General features: G+C 34.3%; 2 gene segments (V, D, J or C); both read left to right on the plus strand.

Moving 5' to 3' along the window:
• Positions 1–1,526: 1,526 nt before the first annotated feature.
• On the plus strand, positions 1,527–22,376 carry LOC116421018. The segment is given in 5 exon segments: positions 1,527–1,572; positions 1,693–2,007; positions 5,010–5,124; positions 18,330–18,352; positions 22,255–22,376. Coding segments are annotated over 5 exon segments (621 nt in total).
• LOC116421806 lies at positions 4,660–5,761 on the plus strand. The segment is given in 2 exon segments: positions 4,660–4,914; positions 5,010–5,761. Coding segments are annotated over 2 exon segments (411 nt in total).
• Positions 22,377–26,880: the final 4,504 nt, after the last annotated feature.

Consider the following 26,880-nt stretch of genomic DNA (forward strand, 5'->3'; position numbering starts at 1 on the left):
CAGCTTCCTTCCTTTGCATTCATGTTAACTACATTATTCTTTTGGCCTTCTCTTGCTTTTTCCTTTTCTGCAGTTTCCAATATTCTTGACAAGCAATTGGAAAGTCCTTCCTTTTCCATCTTTCCCATAGAGTTCACATACTACCAATTATTATATGGCATAGCAGACCAAAGCCTTCTATTCATTGTACTAGAGAATCCAGTAGGACTTAGGGTTATTTTTTGTTTTTGTCTTGCAGAGGAAAAAAAGAGTAAGAATAGGATGAAAATATAACCAGTTTCATGAACTGAATAGTAATCAAGACATTGAGATTATAAAAAGACCACATTTCACAAGGGGTCCTAGCCATACTTTATCATTTGATTCACTCCAGACATTTCCAGCTCCTCATCTCTCCTTTATGTGTTGTCTTCTCCATTAGAAGGTAAGTTCCTTCAGGACTAGGACTATCTGGTTTACTTATTTTTATATACCCCATTCTTAGTATTGTGTTTGGCATATCATAAGCTATTAATTGATGCTTCATTTATCTAAAAAACAGAAAAACAGAAAGGCAGAAGATGATAGAGAGCCATATTGAGGAAGAGAGAGACTTTTTATTATTCTTGTTCAGTCATTTTGTTGTTTTTTTGTTTGTTGTTTTTCAGTGATGTGGTACTGTTTGTGATCTTATTTATGGTTTTCTTGGCAAAGATATTGGAGTTGTTTGCCATTTCCTCCTCCAGCTCATTTTGTATATGAGAAAACTGAGGCAAAAACAGTTAAGTGGCTTGCCCAGAATTTACAGCCAGTAATTATCTGAGGCCATATTTGAACTTAGGAAGAGGAGCGTTTCTGACTCTAGGTCCAGCTCTCTATCCACTGAGTCACTTAGCTGCCAGAGAGAGAGAGAGAGAGAGAGAGAGAGAGAGAAAGTAAAAAGTAAACAAAAAAAGAAAAATGTCAGAAAGCATAATCCACAAGCTATTTGGATGGAGAGTTAATTTGAGAAAGATCCATGAAAACCACTTAAGAGAAAGGCTAGAGGGCAAATTCTTGCAAGATATCAGACCTATATTACACACTGACATATTACTTAGAAAAACAGGAAAAGTAGAGATGAGTTTGTCTTGAATCCCAATCCATGCCCTACCCCACTGAAAATGAAACTTATTGTAGACTGAAGACATGGGCAGGTACTCAATAATATTTGTTTGATTTATGTATTTGACCACAAGAGGGCAGTATTTTTCAATACAGAAACATCACATGTCAATTTATTGTGATGATTTCTACTCACAAATTCTTCCTCTGTCTTCATTTTAGGTCAAACTGTGAGGACCCTAGATAGGGAATGAGTTCAGAGATTATAAAATCAACCTTATGACCAAAGAAAAAAGTAGGGGGAATTAAATTTACTTAAGATTAGGAACACTGGTCATTGAATCTGCCTTCTCCTCGTAGAAAAAGACTTGAGAGAGAAGGACCATTTGCAAGGAACGAAGTGCAGTTTCTTTGGGATCTGCTTCTTTACCACTGGATCAGCCATGATCTCTGCTCCCATCTCAGTGATTGGGATTCTCTTACTCTTTGGTGAGAACAATGGCAGCAGCAGCCTTGACACTTGTTGATTTCACTGGATCTTTAAACTCATGTTAATTATTGAATTTAATGATTTATATGGTGAATGTAACTAAAGTGTTTGTTTTTCAGGGGATACTTATGGAGATTCAGTGATCCAGACAGAAGGACATATCACCCTTCTTGAGAGATCGCCACTTACACTGAACTGCTCTTATAAGACCAGTGTACCTCCTTATCTTCTCTGGTATATTCAGTATCCCAATGAAGCTCTGAAGCTTTTTGTGAGTGAGGCATCAGGAAAAGAGCAGGAGAAAGACAACAATGGATTCTGGACTAAAAAGAATACAGAAAAGTCTTCCTTCCACCTGGAGAAAACCTCGGTCCAAGTAGGAGATTCTGCTGTGTACTACTGTGTCGTGAGTGACACAGTGACAAAGACTGTAGGCGGGGCTGAACACAAACCTAGAGGGGCACAGGAATGATTCTGAGTCCAAGTAGCCCAGCTAGAGGCGTTTTATTCTGTTCCTCCTAGACAAGGACATCCCTGGAGAAAGCTTTCAACTTTACTTTCATAAGCCTGAGTGTGATTGTGGTTGGAAAGTGGAGAAGAAAAGTCTCTTTCTGGGACAGTTCCTACTCTCAGGTGTGATAGCTCTTTCAGTCAATAAGCATTTATTAACATCTCTGCTTGGTACTGGGTACTATGCTAAGCTCTGGGGATAAAAAGAAAAACGAAAGACAGTATTTTTTTCTTCTTTCCAGGAACTTAGAGTCTTATGGGAGAGAGATGAAAATGACTATGTACAAACAAACTATGTGCAGCATAAACTGGAGATAATTAATAGATGGAAGACACTGGCAATAAAGAGGATCTGGAAAGATTTTTTGTAGAAGATAGAATTTTAGCTGGGATTTGAAGGAAGCATAAGAAGTAGAAACATAAAGAGGTAGAGATGAGGAAGGAGAATATTGCAGGCATGAAATACAGCCATTGAAAATAGGTAGTCTGGAGGAGGGTAGGTGGGACAGTGGATAGATCACCAGCCCTTAAGTCAGGAGGACCTGAGTTCAAATGTGACCTCAGACACTTAACACTTCCTACCTGTGCCCTGGGCAAGTCACTTAACCCCAATTGCCTCAGGAAAAAAAAGAAAGAAAAGAAAAAAAGAAAGAGAAAGAAAAGAAAATGGGTAGTCTGGAATTAGTAGAGTCTTGTGCAAAGAACTTCAAAGAGGCCAGGATCATCAGACCACAAAGGAGGAAAGGGGAAGTAAGAAACTGGAGAGATAGGAGGGGGTTAGGTTATGAAGGGTTTTGAATGCCCAACAGAGGATTTTATATTTGATCCCAGAGATGATAGGGAGCCACTGAAAGTTATTGAATAGGAGGGAGATCTGTATTTTAGAATGATCTCTATGACAAAGTAAAGGACAGATTGGAGAGAGAAAAGACAAAGCAAGGAGAGCAATCAGCTGACTGTTGCAATAGTCCAGACATGAGGTAATAAGGGACTATAAAAAAGTATATAACAGGGACAATGTCAGAGGAGGGCATATGCAAGAGATATTATGAAGTTAGAATCAGCAGGACTTGGCAATAAATTGGATAGAATAAGTGAGAGAGAATAAGGAATTGAGAGTGAAATAGACTTTGAGCCTGATTGACTGGAAGTCACTGATAATGTCATCAACTGTAATACAGAAGTTCAGAAGGGACATTTGAATTTGAAATTTATTTATTTCTTCCCACAATAACTATAATTTCATATTATTATCATTAGATACAATAAGAACAGAATGAGCTTAAATTAGTTGACTTAGAACTGGAAATGCTGGTGGGAACCTACAAAGATCAGACTAGGATAGTAGTTGATCAAACTGTGCCCAGATCAACCTGCTTAAGAACGGGTAATAAATTTGCAGCTCTCAGGCCTGAATCACCATGGGAACTTGGAAGAACATATCATTCAATACTTAGAGAAAATAGTGGTAGGATCCAAGGTAATCTGAATCAAAACATATATTTCCTGGCAAATATAAGTACTTGCTTATAATACTGGTAGTTGTTCAAGAAGTAGACAGATCTTTAAACCTTATTCAGGAACTTAGACTAGAAAATAATAAACAAATAAAAAATTTCATCATTAAAGAAATATTATGGAATCATGAAGTGCCAAGACATAAATCCCGAAGAGAATATCTCTACATCAACAAACAAGATATCAAACAAAATCATAGCTTGGCAAAACCATCAAGTAGAATTTCAAAATGATATCATAAGTGAATTAACAATTCTAAAGGAAGGAATGAAACTAAATAAAATGGGGAAATGATACTGGAATGGGAATTAAATAGGTCAGTAGCCAATTACCACACAGCTTCTTCCTTTCCTATTCATACTGACTATGTCCTTCTGCTGACCTTCCTTTGCCTCCCTCATTTTGAAATATTCATTGTTCTGCACTTTCAAGTTCTTGACTTCTTCATTTTGTTCTATTTCCATATCTCACAGTCCACCTCTCAGTCATTGTAGGGGAGGGTAGGACAAGACTTCCTAGTTATTGTGGTAAAGAATCCATATGGACTTGTATAATTCTGCCTTCACAGACGTGTGTAAAACAATAAAGTAGAAATAAGTTTAAGAATGAAACAATGGCCTGACATTCAAGGAAAAGAAAAAGAGAGGCAGAAAGTGACAGCAAATTTGAGGAAGATGGAAATAATAAGATAACAAAATTCAGGAAACAAAAATCAGTAGGCCGCTTAGAAAGAAAGAGATGACTAAATTAACAAAGCAGAATAACATGTGAGAAACCAAAGTACATGCTCTGGCAAAATCTCAGACTTTATAAGATCTGGCAAAGTTCATAGAGAATTTGGGCAGTGGTGAAATCTTTGTCTTCACCCCCAATATCTGTGGCAATGTCTGCTTGGAATTAAGGTCAGGTAGTTGAGCAGTATCAGATAGTCAAAAGAATTTCCAACCTATTCCTGCACTGAATCACAAGAGGGCAATGTTTCTTAAGTTAGAAAAGTCACGTGTTAATATAGTGTGAGGAAGTCTGTTTATCAATTCTGTCTTTTCTTCTTTCTTTATTTTTCTCTAAACGTTGAGGACTGAGAGGGAGATAAAGTAAGAGTCTATCTATTCAATCTCAAAATCAAAAAGAAGGATATTTTCCTAAAATTAGAAACATCGAGAATAAAGTCTGCCTTCTGTATGCTGGTAGAAAAGAATTTGGAAGAGAAGGATCAGGGAGGGAAGTGCTATTTCTCTGCATCTGCTTCCCAACCACTGGACCAGCCATGATCTCTATTCCTATCTTGGTGATTAGAATTCTGTTACTTTTTGGTGAGAACTATGACTTTGATCACTTTCAACATATATTATCAACTTAATAAGATCTTTAACTTCTAATTAAATAAATGATTTTCATTGTTTTTCAGGGGGCACTTATGGAGATTCAGTGACTCAGACAGAAGGACCCATTACTCTCTCTGAGGGAACATCACTCACACTGAACTGCTCTTATCAGACCAGTGGGGCACCTTATCTCTTTTGGTATGTCCAGTATCCCAAAGGAAATCTGAAGCTCCTTCTGAGAGAGACATCAGGGAAAGACCAGGAGGAAGACAAGAATGGATTTGGGGCCAGAAAGATTAAGGAAAAATCTTTATTCTACCTGGAGAAAGCCTCAGTCCAGATGGGAGATTCTGCTGTCTACTATTGTGTTCTCAGTGGCACAGTGATGAAGACTATAGAGGGAGCTGAACACAAATTCTGTGAAATACAGGAGACATCCTGTGACTGACTACCATTGACTAGAGTTTTATTCTCTACTCCAAAAATACAAGCTTTGGGGACACATCTTGAATAAAGGGGTAAATTCTACTGTCCTACAAGCCCTCGTTGAAACTAGATGTCTGTGGAATATCCTAAGCCTCATTTTCTGCTCTCAATCATGGGGATTTCTTTTTCTCTGGTCTTGGATATTCTTATTTAGGAATTATTTATAAGAAGTTTACGGTGTTTCTTCCATAAAGGGAAGAACTTGAATTTGAAGTTGCAATTATCATGGAAAGAAGTTATTAATTATGAATAGAGCAATAACAGAAGGAACTTAAACTCCTAGTCTATTAGAAGAGGCAATATGTAGGCAATTACTATGTGTTAGGCACTATGCCAGGAAGCAGGGGCACAGATATAAGCAAAAACAATGACAGCCCTTGCTCTCCATGATCTTAAATTCTAATAGAAGAGGAGAGCACATAAAAGCATTTGGAAAAGGATTGTGGGAGGATGGGAGTGAGGGGGAAATGAGTGAGGCAGAAATCACAGCATCACAAAATTTTAGAATTTAGGAAAGATCTGAAGTAGTTATCTAGTCTAACCCATACTGGGTTCTTTCCCAAAGAATTTTCTATCATAACACATAAAATTAATTAGTGATCTTTTGGCCTTTGCTTAAAGAACTCAGTAATAGGGAACTCCCACCTTTCCTGGGCATCTCATTCCACTTTTGAAGAATTCTAATTGTTAGAAATTTTTTTCTCTCATGGATCTTACATTGATCAATATTGGAAATATTTCCTAGTCATCTTCATTCTTTCATTTGGCTAACCAACCAAACAAACAAACAAAACAGATCTCTATCTAAATAAATAATTTGAAATCTGATATCAAGTCCCCACTGATTCTTCTCTTCAAGCTAAAAATAACTAACTTTTTTATAATATAAACTCAAAGCTCTTCATTATTTTGTTATCTTCTTCTGAATTTACTTCAGTTTACTAATCACCTTAGTATAACACACAGAAATGAAGTTAAATTTTTGAACTTTAGTATAAAAATGTATTGGATTTTATCTTATCAGATTGAGTAAAATGTTCTAGTCCAGGCATAAGCAAACTATAAGCCAATTTTATCTGTCACCTGTTTTAGTGTGGCCCAGCAATTAAAAATGGCTTTTACCTTTAAAAAAGTGAAATAAAGTTATTTTAAAATGTTAAAACTAGTCTTACTTCACCTTGCAAAAAAAGAGACATATGTGAGTTTTGACTTTCAGGCCAAAGTTTTCTGAGCCCAGCTCTATTCTGCCAAGACCCTTTTTTCTCATGACTATAATACAGGTTATTGAGTCCCAAATTTCTGTTATCCCTACATCTGATGATCACGAAATATAAATGTGTGTATATTTGTATGCATATATGCATATGCACATTTATATACACATACACAAACACACACATCTATATACACATATATTTTTTAAATTTTATTTTTAATTTATGGAATAAAACAAACATTCCTATAAGATAGAGCAATAATAAAGATGACTGCACATGAAACTGTAAATCCTCTATGTACAACTTGCTATTCCTTTCAAATATACAACAAAATTAACATGTAAATTTCTTTTTTTTTCCTTCCCTTCCCCCTGCCCTAGAGATGGTTAGCATTAGAAACAAATAGGAATATTACATGTGTAAAATTATTCTATACATACACCTATTTATCAGTTCTTTTTCTGGTTACAGTTAATGTCTTTTTTCATATGTCTTTTATGATTACTTGGGTATTTAGAATAGTCAAATAATTTATTTGCTTAAAGTCATTCTTGTTTTGTACTCATATATGTATTTTATTTTATTTTTAACATGTATATTAACTTTTTAAATAAACATTTCTTTATGAATCATGTTGGGAGAGAAAAATCAAAACAAAGGGAAAACCCATGGCAAAGAAAAAAACAGAAAAAAAGTTAACATAGCATGTATTGATTTACTCTCAATCTCCACAATTCTCTTTTTGGAGGCAGATGGCACTTTCTATCCAAAGTTTAGTGGAATTGCCTTGGATCACTGAACTACTGAGAAGAACCAAGTCTTTCAAAGTTGATCATGAAACAATCTTGCTGTTACTGTGTACAATGCATTCCTGGTTCTGCTTCTTCCCCCCCAAGCATTAGTTTGTGTAAATCTTTCCAGGCCTTTCTAAAATCAGCTTTTTCAAGCTGATTTTATTCCATTACTTCCATATATTTTAACTTATTCAGCCATTCCCCAGTTCATGGGCATCATTTTCCAATTCTTTTCCACCCCACAAAAATAGATGCTATAAACATTTTTGCACATATGGCTTCTTTATAATTTCCTTAGGATACAGACCCAGTAGTGGTACTTCTGGGTCAAAGGATATGCATAATTGGATAGCCCTTTGGGCATAATTCCAAATTGTTCTCCAGAATGGTTAGATCATTTCACAATTCTACCAACAATGTATTTATGTCCCAGTTTTTCCATATCCCCTCCAATATTTGCCATTATCTTTTCCTGTCATCTTAGTCAGTCTGAGAGGTGTGAGGTAGTATCTCGGAGTTGTTTAATTTGCATTTCTCTAATCAATAGTGATTTTGAGCATTTTTATATAAATGTAGATGGTTTTAATTTCATCATCTGAGAATTATCTGTTCATATCCTTTAAACATTTATCAATTGGGGAATGAAGTGTATTCTTATAAATAGTTTTTAACATGTTTTAAAAATAAGGCCTTTATCAGAAAAATTGGCAGCAAAAAATTTTCCCAGCTTTGTACTTCCTTTTTATCTTGTTTGTATTAGTTTTGTTTGTACAAAACCTTTTTAATTTAATGTAATCAAAGTTATCCATTTTCAATTTCATAATATTCTCTAGTTCTTCTTTGGTCATAAATTCCTCTCTTTTCCAATGATCTGATAGGTAAACTATTCCTAACTCTCCTAATTCACTTATGGTATCATCTTTTACACCCAAATCATGTACCCATATTGACCTTATTTTGGTATGGGGTGTGAGATATGGGTGTATGCCAAGTTTCTGACATTATTTTCCCATTTTCCTAACAATTTTTGACAAATAGTGACTTCTTATCCCAGAAGCTGGGGCTTGGGAGTTTATCAAATACTTTTTTACTGTAATCATTGATTATTGTGTCATGTGCATCTAACTTATTCCACTGATCCACTCAAATGGTTTTGATGACTGCTGTTTTATAATATAGTTTTAGATCTGATACTTAGGCTATCACCCTTTGTATTTTTTTCATTAATTCCTTTGATATTTTTGACCTTTTTTTCTTCCAGATGAATTTTGTTATTATTTTTCTAGCTATATTATTTTATATAATATAAAGCTGTGAATTGTTTCTAGTAGGTTTTGGGTGATTTTCTAAGATTCTCTGAGTATATCATCATTTTATCTGCAAAGAGTGATAGTTTTATCTCTTCATTGCCTATTCTAATTTTTAAAATTTCTTTTCCTTTTCTCATTGCTAAAGCCAACATTTCTAGTGCAATGTGGTTGAATAACAGTGGGGATAATGGGCATTCTTGCTTCACCTCTGATCTTACAGGGAATGTGTCCATCTTTTCTCCATTACAATTAATGTTGCTGTTTATTTTATATAGATACTCCTTATTATTAAAAGAAAGCTCCTTTGATCCCTATGCTCTCTAGTGTTTTTAATAGCAATAGGTGCTGTATTTTGTCAAAAGCTTTTTCTGCACTGAGATTATTATATAATTTCTGTTTCTTTTGTTATTGATATGATTGATTAAGATAATAGTTTTCCTATATTGAACTAATTCTGCATTCTTAGTATAAATCACACTTCATCATGGTGTATTATTCTGCTGATAAGATAATGTAATCTCTTTGTTAACATTTTATTTTAAATTTTTGCATCAATATTCCTTAGGCAGATTGATCTGTAATTTTTTTTCTCTGTTTTGGTTCTTCCTAGTTTAGATATCAGGACAATATTTATACCATAGAAGGAATTTGGCAGGACTTCTTCACCTATTTTTCCAAATAGCTTACATAGTAGTGGAATTAATTGTTCTTTAAATGTTTGCTGGAATTCACTTGTGAATCTATCTGGTCTTGGTGATTTTTTCTTAGGAAGCTCATTAATGGCTTGCTTAATTTCCTTTTCTATAATGGGAGTATTTAAGTAATTTCTTTCCTTTTCTGTTAATCTGGATAATTTATACTGTTGTAAATATTCATCTATTTCAATTAGGTTAGTCAGACTTGCTCACATACAATTGGGCAAAATAGTTCTTAATTACTGCTTTAATTTCTTTGTCATTGGTGGTAAATTCACTCTTTTCATTTTTGATGAGTGGTAATTTTTTTTTTCTTTTGATGTTGGTAATTTGGTTTCTTTCTTTCCTTTCTTGTAGAAACTGCAAAATCCTGGGTAATCCTAACTGTTGCTCCTTGATATTTGAATTATTTTTGTCTGGCAGCTTGCAGTATTTTTTTCCTTAAGATCATAATTCTGGGGTTTTGTAACATTGCTCCTTGGGATTTTTCTTATGGGATCTCTTTCTTGAAGTGTTTGATGAATTCTTTCAGTGACTATTTCCCGCTCTGGTTCTAGTATGTTAGGACAGTTTTCTTGATGAGCTCTTGAAAAATGCTATCCAGGCTCCTTTTTGGGGGGTCATGGCCTTCAGGCCATATTTTTAAAATAATTTTTAACTGTTTCTCCTGGATCTATTTTTCAGGTGAGCTGTTTTTCCAATGAGGTAGTTTACATTTTCTTATATTTTTTTCATTCTTTTTAGTTTTTTTGATTGATTGTTTTCTGTTTCTTGCTCATTTTCTTTCTTTCTCTTTTTTTACTTCAGTAGTCTAACTTTGCTTTTACCCATTACCCATGGGCCATTTACCCATAAGTCTAATAAGACATATTTCCTGTGTTCTTGTTGTAAAATTGTTCTTTTTCTAGGTCATGTATCTATTTTGACTGTAATTTGGTAACTAGTATAAGATACTGGTCTATGCATAGTTTCTGAAATTTTAAAAATGAAATCTATATCTTTATTATATTTAATAAGAAAAAATCAACCACAAGTGGCCAAGTTCACATTCCTGAAATACTTCTGTACACTCCTCACCAAGGTGACACTGAGCTATTAATGATTACTCAGAATATGGCCTTTCAACTATTTCTAAATCCTTCTCTAGAATCATTGTTTTGTTCAGATTTCTCTTTGCTTCCCACGAGAATTGTTAGAGATACTTTGCCAAATGCTTTAATAAAGTCTAGGTAAACTTTATCTGCAACATTTCCCTAATCTACCAAATTAGTAAAATTGTTTAAAAAGGAAATAAGATTAGTTTGGCATGGCAGTTCTAGTTGAAACTATACAAACTTTTTGTAATCACTTCTTCTATTGCTAAATATTTCTTTAAAGACACATTTTAGAATTTCCCTAAGGATAGAAGTTACTGTTTCTTCCCTTTAGAAATTAAATGGGAGAGCACTAGTCCTCAAGTACAATTACTGTTTTCCAGGCATCTAGTTGGAACAGTGGATAGAGTGTTGGACCTTAGAATTAGAATTTTGAGTTCTGCTTCAGACACTTATAATCTGTGTGACTATATGGATGTCACTTAATCTCAGTATCCTCATGTGCAGAATTAAAATAATAATAGTCTCTGAGGACCTCCTAGGATTGTTGTAAGGATTGTAGAGACAAAAAGAAAGCACAATTATTTTGCAACATCAAACTAATTATTCAATCACCTGGTGGCCTAATATTAGAAAGTTCACATCTACTGTTGAAGGAAAAATTTAACATCACAATCTGTGCAAGGATATGGTAAAGTGCATGGTCTCATCCACTCTTGTTATAACTACTCACATTTCTTTGATTAGAGACCATGCAGACCTCTCTCAAAGAACATATTTCATAATTGTAAATATCTCTTCCCCCTTGTCTCCTGCCCTTTAATAGAGAATGTTTTCCTAATCTACGAATAAATCCAGTCCCTTGCATTCTATGTTCTCCTCTTTTCTCCATTATCTGATTTCCTTCTTTCTCTACTCCTTCTTCAATTATGAAAGTTATATCTCTTTACCATTCTAAGTTGTACTTGATTGACTAGTTTTCTAAGTGGGACTGAAAAGTTATAAAAATCAAATCTGAATCCTAGAATGAAGTTGCTTTCAGTGAAAGTCTTCCTTAGCATTCTGATATATTTCTTTACTTTCATTTTGCTTTTTTTATCTTTGATATAGATATCAGACTATATCTTTTTTGAGAGGCCCTATTCCTCTTGGTTGAGAGATTCTCAACAAGATATAATGAAATAATATTTATAAAATATTTTGCAAAATTTTAAGTGCTAGTTGCTACTACTACTGTTGCTGTTACTACTAGCATTATTAATGTTGCTGCTTTTGCTATTACTACTATTACTATGATACATGACATAGGTATTTTATTGATAATGACTTAACAAACATATCTGCCAATTCCTTCAATATCCAAGAACATAGATCACCTAGGATAGGTAGCTTGAATTAATCAAGAATAACTAGGTTATTATCAGCAACTTAAAGAAAAAAATTAGGAATAATGGTAGAAGTATTAGATCAAATTTAATTGAAGAAAAACTAAAATGAACATTTATCCATAATTTTAATGTTTAGCCAAAAAGCCAATGCTTGCAAGAAACCTCTCCAACTAGGTCAGTAGGTTGCATATATAAGGGAAACAGGTTTAATCTCTGGCTAAGAAGATGTCTTGTTGACTCTATTGCAACAGGTGTTACTTCCTACCTAGAATGCCATTGTACCTTACTCTGAATGGTTTCAGCATCCCTTGCTGAAGTAAAGAGAGATGAAGAACTTTTTACAAACCCCATGGGTTACACTGTGGACATTGTCAACTTATAGCATGTTTAATTATCTCTTTAATGGGAGTCTCAAAATTTTGGTTAACTCCATTAGGGGATGAAGAGTGCTTTCTCTTTACTCATGCTCATGAGAGGGCCAGCACATGAGAATGAGAAAACTTCAGTAATCTGGCAGGGATGGAACAATAAGTCATTTCATTTATGGGAATGTGCATTTTACAAAATTGTTTTCTTTCTGAATAAGCCTATGCATCTGCTAAGTGGAGCAGTCATCATTTCCTTATTTTTCAAGAGGGAAAAACCTTTTAAAATGATCTGCAGCTAATTCAGCTTTTATATAAATATTTATCTGTATCATATTTATATAGGTAGGAACCTAGGAAAATTCCTCTTGTCTTGTTCATCTTAGTTAAGGATAGAGAAGTGCAAAGTTTGAAAAACTTAATTGATTGAGTACATGAGAAAAAACAGGATAATTCCCTGCTTGTCATATCATCTAATCTCAGAGGCTTGGTTGTTTTTTGTGCTGGGGAGGCATTATATGTGTAGAGAATCTTCTTTCTATATAGAAACCCTGCATCTGGAGCTCCAGTTATATCATCTGTCATGGGAGCCTTTGTAATTGGTGGGAAGAACTTTCTACAGAAAATAGGAGGCCAAAAAAAAGATACTACATATTTCAAAATGGCCCTTCATTACTATGAAAAATTTTCCAGAAATCCAAATGAAATTTTGTAATTATAACTATCATTTATATAGCATTTTGAGGGGGTTTGCAATATGCTGTATATAAATTATTTTATATGAGCTTCACAACAGTTCTATTAAGTGATATCTCCACATTACAGATAAGGGAACTGAGACTCATAGTGGGTAAGTGATTTGTACAGCTAATAACTGTCTGGGATGCAATTTGAATTTAGATTTTCCTGACTCCAAGTCCTGCATTCTCTCTATTACACCTCAATCTCAACTACATGCCTCAATTCAATGCCTTCTATTGAAGCTTCTCTCTTAACATAAAGGTCCTAGGTACATTTTTAGGACCTTTTAATTCTTTGGTACAATGTTTTCAGGCAGATATTCAGAGTTCAGTATTTAACTTTCCTTAAGACCTCTTTCAAGAATACTTTCTCACAAGGCAGAAAATATGGATTAATTGAAACACACATTACTCCCCCCCCCCCCGAACCAAGAGAAAGTAATAATGTGCTCAGTGTGCATAACATTCCCAATACTAACACTATCTCTATGACTTACAGTACTGTCTTTAGATTGGGACCAATTTCAGAGAATGTAGGGTTTGTTTCTCTTCATCTATGCTCTTCCCATTACTCAGCCCTTTGAGTTATATTGCTGACTTGTAACTTCCCTTGACTTCCAGTGCTTTCAGTCATTGTCTCTGTTCTCTGTTCTATATTGGCACCTTATTTTCTGTCTCCTATATTTCTACTAATATTTTCAGCTCTAGATTCTTCTTTGTCGTTTGTATAAAGTTTGAATTCTTTTGTATTAAATTAAAAGTTCTTCTCAAGCTGTTATCACTATGTTTTATCAACCTTATTTTCTACTATTTTTGTCTTCAGTAAGACTTTATTTCAGTTACATTGTACTTCTTGGCATTCATCACACCTGTCTCATACTATCTTGCTTCCAAACTTTTGATCAAGGTGTTCCCTGTTATTAGAATTCTCTCCTCCAACCAATCTATTTATATGCATCCATCGAAGGCAAATTCAGATGCCATTTCTTTAAATAAACCTTCCCTGAATACTCCATTATTATGCTTTGTGAACATATATCTGATCATCTTCCTTGAAAACATACACTTATGTACCAAAAGATCAGAAATTTAAATGAGTAACTAGAACTGCATATAAATTTATCTATCTCTTCTCCTGTTTCCAAAGCTTTGATTGAGGCAACTCACAGGCAGAGTTTTGGTTTTGGTGAGGATGAGAAACTGGCCTTTTCAAAATCAACTGTGTACCTGAAGCAAATTTTATTTTGTCAAAAAGGAAGGAAATTTCCATCCTGACTAAATCTCTAGACATTATTTGGATGTCCTGACTATATTACTAACATACATATTCAAGAGGGAAATCAAGACTCTTCAAAGAAAGCTAGAGAAAATGACAGAGAAAATGATCATCCACTCAACATTTTTAAATCAGGTCTTGAGAGATAAGGAATAATAGTTGTTTACAATTTAAGAAAGCCAAACCAGGTGTAACTCTGAGCTAAAGGAAGCCTCTTGGAAGTCCATCTAGGAGCTATAAGGTTCAGGTTATAGATGATTTGAGGGATGTCCTTAGAGAATCTTTGAATGAAATCTGCCTATGAGTTTGAGGAATTTACTGATTCACAAAAGAGTCCTGTGGCAATTGCATTCCTTGAGGGAAGACACTGTGCCTTATATCTGTTCTGGGTTGTGAGAGACTTAGTCATGTGTGAAAGTTTGATGACTAATGACAACTGCAAAGACAACAGAGAGGTAGTAAGAGAATCCATCAATGCTCTGAAAATGAGGATCTCACTTAAGTTCTGTCTTCCATTATATTTCTTCAAAGGGGAATCCATCAAAGGCTCACAAATCAGAGTTCTCATCTGTGAACATACTTTCATAATGTCAAGCACTTTGCCAAAAAGTCATGAACACTTTACGGAAGACAGACATGTGCCTACAGAAACTGTGTCTTGATGACATGAAAAAGAGTCAGTTAAGTAAAAATTTGAGGGAAAGTGACTGAAACTTTGATTAGAAGGGGCAGCACAGTCCCTGACCCACCACTGCTTCTCACCTACCTGCCTGGAGAATCAGACTTCTCCCCTAACTGGCATTTAGGCACTGATCTGAAGGCTACAGGAAAAAGGTGTTTGCCATCATTTAAAGGAGGGTCAGTAGGTAGTCAGCAGTCAAGATAGCTGTCCAAATTGAGGGCAGATCATTATAATTCCTATATGTCTACTACAGAAATATTTTGAAGTTTATATCAGAACAAAAATGATTAAGAAAAAATTTTAATTTATTTATTTTTAATATACATTGCTTTAGAAATCATGGTGGGAGAGAAAAATTAGAGCAAAAGGGAAAAACCATGAGAGAGATTAAAAAGAAAAAAGAAGTGAACATAGCATGGGTTGATTTACATTCCGTCTCTATAGTTCTTTTTCTGGATGCAGACGACATTTTCTGTCCAAAGTTTATTGGACAGAATAAACTGTAAATAAGAATAAAGAACAAAGTGATGCTTTGAATCACTAAACCACAAGTCTTTCACCACAAGTCTTTCATAGTTGATCACTGCACATTCTTGCTGTTATTGTGTACAATGTATTCCTGGTTCTGCTTGTTTCTCTCAGCATCAGTTCATGTAAATCTTTTTAGGCCTTTCTAAAATCAGCTTCTTCATCATTTTTTATAGAACAATAATATTCCATTGCCTTCATATACCACAACTTATGCAGTCATTCCCCAATTGATGGACATCTACTTGTTTTCCAGTTCTTTGCTATCACAAAAAGAGCTGCTTCAAACATTTTTGCACATGTAGGTCCTTTTCCCTTCTTTATAATTTCCTTGGGAGACAGACCCACTAGAAACAATACTGGGTCAAAGGGTATGCACAGTTTGGGCAGAGTTCCAAATTGCTCTCCAGAATGCCTGGACCAGTTCACAACTCCACCAAGTAGGCATTGGTCCCAGTTTTCCCACATCTCTTCTAACATTTATCAATATATTTTCCTGTTATCTTAGTCAATCTGCAAGGTATTTAATTTGCATTTCTCTAATCAATAGTGATTTAGAGCATTTTTTTTCATGTAACTATAAATAACTTTAATTCCATCAGTTGATTAAGAAATCTAAAGAAAAACTGTGGTAAGTGACTTCATCCATCTCAAAACTTCAAGAGAGGTCAACAAGAAGCCTGTGGACAACAGGAAAGAGGGCCAGAAAACAAAATGGGAGCTAGCACAGATTAGCCTTTCTGTGTTACAAGAAATAACTCAGGATATGTATGATCTGCAAGGCTCTGGGTAGGAAGACAACAAAAATGGAAAGTTCCCCCAGGAAAGATGCAGGTTGGTCAGAAAGCATTGAAGTAGAGATCCTAGAAGTGTCTGAGAGAGACAGCAGCAGGTAGCAATGAGCAAGATGCTTCAGAACTCAGGGCAGGAGCAGCCCAGACCCAAAGGTTCTAAAATCCTTAACACCATTCTGAGACACGAGTGAATCTTTAAGACTGACCATTTTGAACTTTAAAGGTCCAGGGGGCCTGATTCCAGGAAGTTGAAGTCAAGGCAGAAGCCTGCCCAAGTAAAGCAGACATCCCACCCAAAAGCACAGCAGGGAACACAGTGTGGTCCTATCACAAAGCCCTAATTTAGGAACTAAATCTGAAAAGATTCGTAACAAGAACAATAGCAACAACAAAAAACCACTAACCAACCAGTGTGAAAAATAATTGCCAATCTAGAGATTCCCCAAAAGAAAGAGCAATCAAATATTTAACTGCTTGCAGAAAAACTATGGGGGGAAGGGGAACAATGGAGAAGGATTTTCCATAAGGATATGAATACTTATACAAAAGATATTTTTTAAAAGTATAAAAGATATAAAACCGACCTTTTTAAAGGAGAGATATTTTAAGAGTCATTGGAGCCCCTGAAAACATGATAAAAATCAATTGTTACATTCCAAAAAAAAATCATAAATAAAACATTCTCAGATCTATTAGAACCAGAGAGGAAAATAAAAAATTTAAAAGTCCATCAATCATCTTCTTAAAGGAACATCCAAAAGAAAAAAACAGAACATTCCAATCAAAATCCAAAATTCCCACATCAAAAAATATATGCAAACATCTAGGAAAATTTTCATGTATCAAAGAATTATGTCAGGATCATGCAAGATCTACAAATGAAAGACCATCTTAGAATACGATATTTTTAAAAGTAAAAGCTATAGGTTTGAAGCAAAAAAAAATTCACTCTGAAAAACAGAATATAATACTAGAGGATTTATAAAATAGACTTTTACTGTAGGAGCATATTTTCAAAGACTTCTGATAAAAATGCCAAAGCTGAATAGGAACTTTGAAATAGAAACATAAGAGTCCAGAGACAGCTAGAAACATAAATTTATTTGAGAACTTGGAAGCTACTGTGTGATAGTGTGGTTCTGAAATTTTAATAGGGGAAGATGAAATAAGGGTCTCTTCAAAACCATAATATCTTCAAAGGGCATTGAGGGAGTTAAATAAGAAAGAATACCTGAGGATGGATCATTTCTGTTATGAGGGCTTTAAGAAGGGAAAGAGAAGAGAAAGAAAAATGAGTACACATATAAAATATAGGAAAAAGAGAATGGGACCTGCTGTTTCTCATAATTGGATATATAATACTAAAAAGCTATAAATATGGAAGAAAACATGGGTGAGTGAAAATCGCATGAATTATTTTTGGAAATAAAAAAGAGGGTTGAAGACCCACAGTTTGATGTACAAATACATCAAACTGAGCAGTGAAACAAGGAAGAATGGGCCTGGGAGTTGTTAAAAGGGAAGATAATACCAAGGAGAGAATAGCTGCAAACAAAACAAACTTTGAATTCTAAAAGGAAAATTATCATAAAGGAGAAATAAAAGGAGAAAAAAAGTCCTTTCTAAGAGGATGGCTTAGAATGCTTCTTAAACATTCGAGGATGTCTGAATAAATCCTGGTATATTGATATAATGGACTATTGTTCTGTAAGAAATAAAGAAAAAACTTCAAGAAATCTTGATTAATACAAACTGATGCAGAATGATATAAGCAGAAGCAAAAGAATAATTTATACAAGCAAAGAAATGTTGTAAAGAAAAAACAACTTTGAAAGACTTAAGAATTCTGATCAATGCAATGATCAATCATACTTACAGAAGGTCTATGTTGAAATATTTCATCTACCTTTTGACAGAGAATTTGCAAGGTACCGAGAGAAATATGCATTTTTAGACATGGCTGCCTACATTTATGGTATAAATCCAACCTAGTTAACAGTATATGATATCTCTTTCATATGGGTTTCCTTAAAGTTATCCTAATTTGGAGCATCCAGGTGGTGAATGGATAGAGTACTAGTCCTGGAGTCAGAAAGACTCATCTTCCTTAATTCAAATCTGGTCTCAGACACTTACTAGCTATGTGACTGTGAGCTAGTCACTTTTCTCTTCTGTAAAATGAGATGGAGAAAGAAATGGCAAATTATTCTAGTATTTTTGCCAAGAAAACCCCAAATTCAATCAAGAAAAGTAAGACACAAGTAAAATGACCGAACAATAATAACAAAAGCTAAAATAAGATTCTAGTAGTTATGTATCCAGCTTGGACTGACAATAAGATTGAAAGACTTAAAAGAAAATTATTGCAGCATTTGTTCAAGTGGCCATGAAGGTGGCCGAAGCAGGTATTGTGGAGTGCTTAGACTTTGGTTAGACATCAAATACTACAAGGTCATCCACTGCATCCTAAACCATCATCAATTGTCTTGATTTTGCCTTGATGATGACTGTGGAAGAAAGAGTGAGACCAGACTTCTCACTTAAATCAGCCTCACTTAAATCTGATTTATGTGTTCATCTAAAGACATCACCCATACCATTTTCCCACTCTCTACTACAAATGATGCAACTCCAATAGATTGGCCACATCATTCAAATCCCAAACATGTGTTTGCCTAAAATACTGTTTTAGAAGTGATAGAAGGGCACTCTTTCTGAAGAACTCTGGAATTCATTACATGTCATGAAAGACTTTGGTACAGAACTACCCCAAAGAAGGTGCTCGTGTTCTATGAGCAAATAGAATTGCAATAGCTCAAAAGAAACATGAAATACACAAAATTAACAATATTTCCACTCTAAATGTTCATGTGGACTATTTGTGGGTGGCCTCCCTGCCCTTCTGAGCTCATATTGGTCTGATCAACTACAGATGGACACACTGTACTTTGACCCCAGAATAGTGATGTCATTTTGGACATAGCAACCAATGAAGAAAGCTCTTGTAGTAGAGCTGCAGAATGATCATGGATATTCAAATGACATTAGTGGTAATGAAAAGAGAGAGGAGAGAATCCATTCAAGAATCAATTCAAGACCAAAGAAAGAAAATGTCAGGGAATAATGAACAAGCATTTATAGAGCACATACTATGTTCTAATCATGGTGCTAAGTATTTTATAAGTTCTATTTCAATTGACCCTACAAACCTGAAAACTAAGAGATATCATTACCCCTATTTTATAGTTAAACGAATGAGGTAAATCAAAGTTAAGTGATGGAAATGTACTATCTCTCACTTTCTGTCTTTCTGTTCCTCTTTTGGCTTGAATTCCAGACCACTAGTTCCTTGAATCTGTTCTTATTTTTCTTTACAATAGCTCTGATAGAATTGCTTTCCAAGGCACCTAAAGAAGGAAAAGATACTGAAAGTAAGATGGAACAAGTGGAACATAATAGATATACAAAAAACAACAGTAAATAATTATGGTAACTCTGTGTTTGATAAATGTAAAGATTTAAACTTGTGGAATAATAATTCACTATTTGGTAAAAAATTGTTGGGAAAAGGCAGTCTGATAGAAAGTGGGTATAGACTAATACCTTACACCATTTACCAAGATAAAATAAAAATGCATACATTTCCTAGATGTAAAGGGAAATATCATAAGCAAATTAGAAGAACATAGAACTATGACCTATCTGACTCATGTATAGGAGAACAAATAATGAAAAAATAGAGATAGCATTATGACATGTAAAATGGATAATTTTATTACATTAAGTTAAAAAGATTTTGTACAAATAAAACTAACGTGACTGAGATTCGAAGGAAAACAGAAAATTAGGAGGACAATTTGAACAGTTTTTAAAATAAAGGCTTCATTTCAGCTACATAGAGAACTGAAAATATGAATCATTCCCCAGTTGATAAGTAGTCAAAGGATATGAACAGGTAGTTTTCCTATGAAGAAATAAAAATCATTATTTAAAAATTTTAAATCATTATGGATCAGAGGAATTCTAATTAATAACAGATTCTACTTTACATTCATCAGATTCACTAAAATGACTGAAGGAAAAATAAGAAATGTTGGAGAGGATGTGGAAAAATGGGATATTAATACATTGATGGTGGAATTGTGAATTGATCCAACCATTCTGGAAAACTCAAAAAGTTATAAATACTTATTGATTTATTGGTTGATTAAGGGAAAAAAGAGGATATGGGCTTGATATTATTTCTGGCCTTTTTGGGTATCATAAACATTAGATTTTGCCTTCTGAATTATAGTTTTATCCAAACTACAAATCTCTTTACCTCATTATAGCATCTTCTCCTGCCATAAGCAAGAAATCATTTCTTTTATAAATAAGGAAACAGTCACTTCACATTTCTGGAAGGGAACTGTTCCCTTATTTATAAAAGAAAGGTTTTGCATTACATAATATCTAAGTTTTTTCTTATATTAATTATTTATATCTATGATAGCACAGAATGGGCCAAGAGAACTCATGGAAGCAGATATTTAAAAAAAAGATTATTGATAAATGAGACAAAATAATAAGTAAGTAGATGAGTTCTCAATCTTGGTTCAAGTTCTTCTCTTCCTAATTTCACCTGCTTACGTCCTTTCTTCTGGCCTTCATTGGTCTCTTCATGCTATATTCTCCAATAACACTGTTTTATATTCTTAAGTTCCTTCTTCTCCCTTTTCTTTCATTTGCACACTTCTTGTTCCATATGTTAGCAATTGTATGTAACATCAGGATAAGAACACATAGTCACTGTGTTAGAGAATCCAAATAGATATGAGTAGTATGCCCTATAATTGCCTTCCATGGATATAGGAGAGGGTGTATGGGGGGAAAAGATATTTAAGGAAGAAAAAGGGTTCCAGAGCTCACGCTCAAAAGACACAAAATAGGCAGAAAATGATAGCAAATTTGAAGAAAAAAGAGATGATGAAATATAAATGAAGGCAATCACCAAACCAATATGAGGGAAAGAGAACTATATTTGAGAATCTTCTTTCAAGAAAAAGACTAGAAAGGCCTGGAGAGACTTACACGAACTGATGCTGAGTGAAATGAGCAGGACCAGGAGATCATTATATACTTCAACAACAATACTATATGATGACCAGTTCTGATGGACCAGGCCATCCCTCAGCAACGAGATCAACCAAATCATTTCTAATGGAGCAGTAATGAACTGAACTAGCTATGCCCAGAAAAAGAACTCTGGGAGATGACTAAAAACCATTACATTGAATTCCCAATCCCTATATTTATGCACACCTGCATTTTTGATTGCCTTCACAAGCTAATTGTACAATATTTCAGAGTCTGATTCTTTTTGTACAGCAAAATAACGTTTTGGTCATGTATACTTATTGTGTATCTAATTTATATTTTAATATATTTAACATCTACTGGTCATCCTGCCATCTAGGGGAGGGGGTGAGGGGGGGGTAAGAGGTGAAAAATTGGAACAAGAGGTTTGGCAATTGTTAATGCTGTAAAGTTACCTATGTATATATCCTGTAAATAAAAGGCTATTAAATAAATAAAAAATAAAATAAAATAAAATAAAAAAGAAAAAGACTAGAAAGTGCATACTCTTGCAACAAAATGAGATCTAAGGCCTTATATGACATTTAGAAAAGAGGGTATCAATGGTGGGGCTTTTGTTATTAGCCCCAGTAACCTCCCTGCTTAATTGGAAAAGAGACTAGATATTTGAGGGTGGGAACAAGTATTCTGACTAATATTTCAAAGTCATTCCTACACTCCACCATAAGAGAGCAATATTTCACAATACAAAAATTTATCACCTATGGTTTTAATGTGATGATTTCTCTGCCTCACTTCTGCTTTTTCTCTTCTTTTCTCCAAAGTGAAGACCCAGAAGGAGGCTGATTTCACAGATTAAAAATACAACCGTAGAACCAAAAAGAAGAATGTTTGTTTAAAATTAGGAGCAACAAGAGTAGTATCTGCTTTCTGTATCCTGGAAGAGAAGTGGATCTAAGGAAGGAATTACTGACATCCATTTCCCCATTAGTGGACAAGTCATAATCTTTTCTCTTGCTTCAGTAATTGGGGTCCTGTTACTCTTTGGTGAGAAAAATGTCCCTGATTAATGTCTATATTTTTTTCAGTTTAATAGCATTTCTAATATCTATCTCTCTCTCTCTCTCTCTCTCTCTCTCTCTCTCTCTCTCTCTCTCTCTCCTAACAAGTGACTTGTACAGAGTGTAATTAGAATATTGGTTTTTTAGGAGACACTTATGGAAATTCATTCAGTGAACCAAACAGAGAAACAAATAACTCTTCTTGAGGGTTTGAATCACTCAAGTATCTCTGACAAGAAAATCCCAAAATGAGTCATGAAGAGTCAGACACTTCTGAGAAACAGCAACAAATTCTACCTGATGTTCTTCATTCTGCCCTTGGGGTCAAATAGAAAAGTCTAATTTCTTTATAAAGCTTTTTAAATAATTGAAATCAGACATTATATCACCATTGAGTTTTCTCTTGTCCAGGCTGAATATTTCACACTTTCTTCAAATGATAACTGAATGTAATTTCTCAAGGTCTTTTATCATCCTGGTTGTCCTCCTCAATGTACATTTAAGTTTATCAATGTCCTTCTTACTCTAACACATAGAATTTAATAAAATGCTACAGATAGAGTCTGAATAAGATAGATTAAAGAGGAACTATCAGTTTTTCATTCCTAAAAAACTACATTGCAATACATTCCAATATCATGTGACATTTTTACTTCCACCTTATAGTGCTGAACAGGAGTATATTGGAACAAGCTTGAAGAGCAGATTATTAAATTTTTAGTATGAGCATTTACATCTTGAGAATTGACAAATTATAAATCAGGATTTGATTTAGTATTCTAGATAGACAAATATAGAAACTTAAGAAAATAATGAGGAATACATTAATAATACAGATTAAATAATTAAATTTAAAAGTATGTTGAACTTCCTTTTCTAAGAGCCATTTGTAAAATATCTACCAGCACATCCCTGCTGCTGACTCAGATTTAGTTTGTAATAAATTAAAATTTCTTTGAAATATCATCTCATACCTATCAGTTGCTAAAATGATAGGAGGGGAAAATGATAAATGTTACAAAACTATTACACTACTAGTGAAGCTGTGAACCAATCCAACCATTCTGAAAAGTAATTTGAAATTTTGCTCAAAGGGCTATAAAACTGCACATACCCTTTAACCCATCAGTACTACAACTAAGTCTATATCCCAAAGAGATCAAAGAATAACAAATAATGTAAATTTACAAAATTTACCAAAATATTTATAGGGTATCTTTTTATGGTGGCAAAGAATTGGAAATTGAGGGGATGTCCATCAATTAAGGAATGACTGAACAATTTGTAGTGTATGATTGTAATGTAATACTATTATGTTATAAGGATTCATGAGCAAGATGCTTTCAGAAAAATCTGGAAAGGCTTATAAGAAGTATAAGCAAAGTAAAGTGAGCAGAACCAGGAAAACATTGCACACAATAGCAACAATACTGTATGATCATTTTATCTGTGAATGATTCAGCCATTCTCATCAATATAGTGATCTAAGATAATTTTGACAGACTGATGATGATCCACCTCCAGAGACAGAATTGCATAGAGTCTAAATGCAGATTGAAACATACTTTTTTAAACTTTATCTTTCTTGGGGTTTTTTGATCTGTGTTTTCTTTCACAACATAACTAATTTAAAAACATGTTTTCCATGACTTTATGTGTATAATCTATATTAAGTTTCTTGCCTTTCCAGTGAGGGGTGAGAGTAGGAAAGGAAGGAGAGAATTTGGAACTCAAATTAAAAAAAGAATACTAAATTTTATTTTATATGTAAGTAGAAAAAAATAAAATATCTTTCTTTTAAAAATGAAGAATATTTGCCTTTCTCCAGCATTTTGGTAACTTTCCCCTTTTCCATTTTCTATCAAATATTACTGACAGTGACTTAACAAACATATCTGTCAACTCTGGCAGCACCTGAGGATGTAAATTATTGACACCAGAGGACTCAAATCCATCAAGTTCACTAGAGGCTTTCCCACTATTGATAACTTAAGATATAATTTATTTAATTGGAAAAATAATCTGAAAAGTAGTGATCATATATATGGCATTTTAATTTTGGCCAAAAGAGGACAATGTTTCCAACAAACCTTTACACTTAAGTCAATACATTACTTATACTGATTTAGTCTCTGGCTTGGTAAACGTCTTTTGGAATCAGTCGTCCCAGATGCTACATGCCCAGAGTGATGCTATACCTCATTCAGGTCTTGCAGACTGTTCAGAGGCTCTTGCTGAAGGCAGAAGGCATTAAGAACCTCCTGAGAGCCCATTAACCAGCCTGTGGATGCTATTAACCTGTGAGTTTGGCTTTTTTCATGATATCCTCACAGGGAGGCTTACTGGTTTGGAAGCTCTCTGCCAGGAGGGAAATATTTCCTCTTTATTCTTAGAAATGCTCCAGTCAAGATCAGACATGTTTGTAAGCTGCTGAAGCATTTATGATGCTTAGGGAGAGTTTCAGTAGCATGACAGGAACAAAAAAAATAAACCATTGCATTTGTGAGAATGTGCATATCTCACGAGTCTCCTCATTCTCCCATTCTTTTTCTAAACAAGTCTAATCAGCTACCAAATGAAACAAAGTCCCTGAGCATCCAGAGGAAAAATCCTTTATGATGATTTGTTATGCTTTTTATATACCTCACACTGACACAGGAAAGGTTCCTTATTCTCGTAGTTAAGAACTGAGAAATGAAGAGTCTGGAAAACGTTGTATAAGAAAAACCAGCACAATTTTTTGCTTGTCATGTCTTATCCACCTAGAGATTTAACCACCTACTTGAATGCTAGGGTGGCACTATATTCCCTGACATCAACACCCTGAACACAAACTATGTGAGCTCTAGATACATAGTTCCTTTCATGGGACTCTCGGCAACGATAAGGAAACATTTTTCTAGAACTCTTTATCCACAAAGAGAAACAAAAGATGCTCCAAATTTTAAGATGGCTCTAGTACTGTAAAAAATTCACCAAAAATTCAAACTTATTATCTCATGCCAAAGTATTTCTCTTGAAATAAGGAAGTCATATAGATTTTGGGAACCTTTCAATTATTTCCTAAACTTATTCCATTCAGATGATGTAGAAACATTAGCATCCAACATTCTGCAAAGTAGACAAGTCTTAAATTAATTAATAAATTAATGGAAATAGACACAATATACCTAAACCAATAGAAGCAAAAATTTCATCTTCTTCCAGGCCCAACTGGTTATATATGCTTCCATATATAAACAGTTCTTTTTTCTCATCAGATCAAATCTATCAACTTAAAATCTCACACTGATTACAGCTCTTCAACTTAAACCTTGCCCAAGAAGATGAAGTTTTTCCACATTTTCATTAGACCATTATCTCTAACCTGACCTGTGTCTCTGATTAATGTATCTCTGAGAATAATTTCCAGAGCCCCATTATTTTTAAAGCCTTCATTTTCATACTGTCCCTCAACCTAAACATTAAAGTTTAGATTTTTAGAGGAGGAAAGTAAACTCATGTTTTAATGGAACTGAAGCCAACTTTTATTCACTATACTATGCTACCTTGATTATGTGTACATTTTAAAACCATTATCTGCGATTCCATTAGTATGGATATTCCTTTACCACTACAAATTATAGTTCCTTTTAGCAGTGCCTAAGGAAATACACAAGAGAAAAACAAAAATATTTATTTCTACTCTCGAGTATCCTATGACTATTAAATGCAAATGTATATCCATTCACCCAAGCCCCTCAACAAACACATGAAATTATCTAAAACAATCAAAAATATCTTAATAAATTCAAAATAAGGTGTGTATGTGTATGACATACTTCTGTAGTTCCTGTTTCTGGTGAAGGTGAGTCTGGGAGTTTGAGTTTGGGAGGTTTGAATTGCATACAACTAAAATTATTCAAATGTCTGACCTAATTCCAACATTAATACAGTGAGCTACTCAGCACAGAAAGACATCAGGGTATCTGAGGAGGTCAGAAAAATAGAACAGGTTAAACCTTCTTTGCCATCAGTATTTGTCCATGAGTAGTCTCTGTACTCCCAGCCTGAACAACATGGGGACATCCAGTCTCCGATGGATGACAGATAGATATGCATGTGTGTGTGTGTGTATGTGTGTGTGTGTGTATATGTATGTGAAAGAGAGAGAATATAAGTGAATAAAGAAAGCTGAACCAATGAATGAAAGAATAAAATCAAAATAATATTTGACTGCATGTATGTAAAAGCTATGAGAAGAGGGTGAATGCAGGCCAGAATTTTTAATCAGAGGATCCATGGCACAGTGGAAAGAATACTGGAGCTAGTACACAAATTTATACAAGTTTACACAAAAAACTTAGGTTGACATCCTTGTTCTATCACTCAGTTTCTGTATGAATTCAGGTAAATCACTTATCCATGTCTGTTAGTCTATCTATCTATCTATCTATCTATCTATCTAT

The sequence above is a fragment of the Sarcophilus harrisii genome, chromosome 2 (genome assembly GCF_902635505.1).
Source record: "Sarcophilus harrisii chromosome 2, mSarHar1.11, whole genome shotgun sequence".
Classification (NCBI taxonomy): Eukaryota; Metazoa; Chordata; class Mammalia; order Dasyuromorphia; family Dasyuridae; genus Sarcophilus; species Sarcophilus harrisii.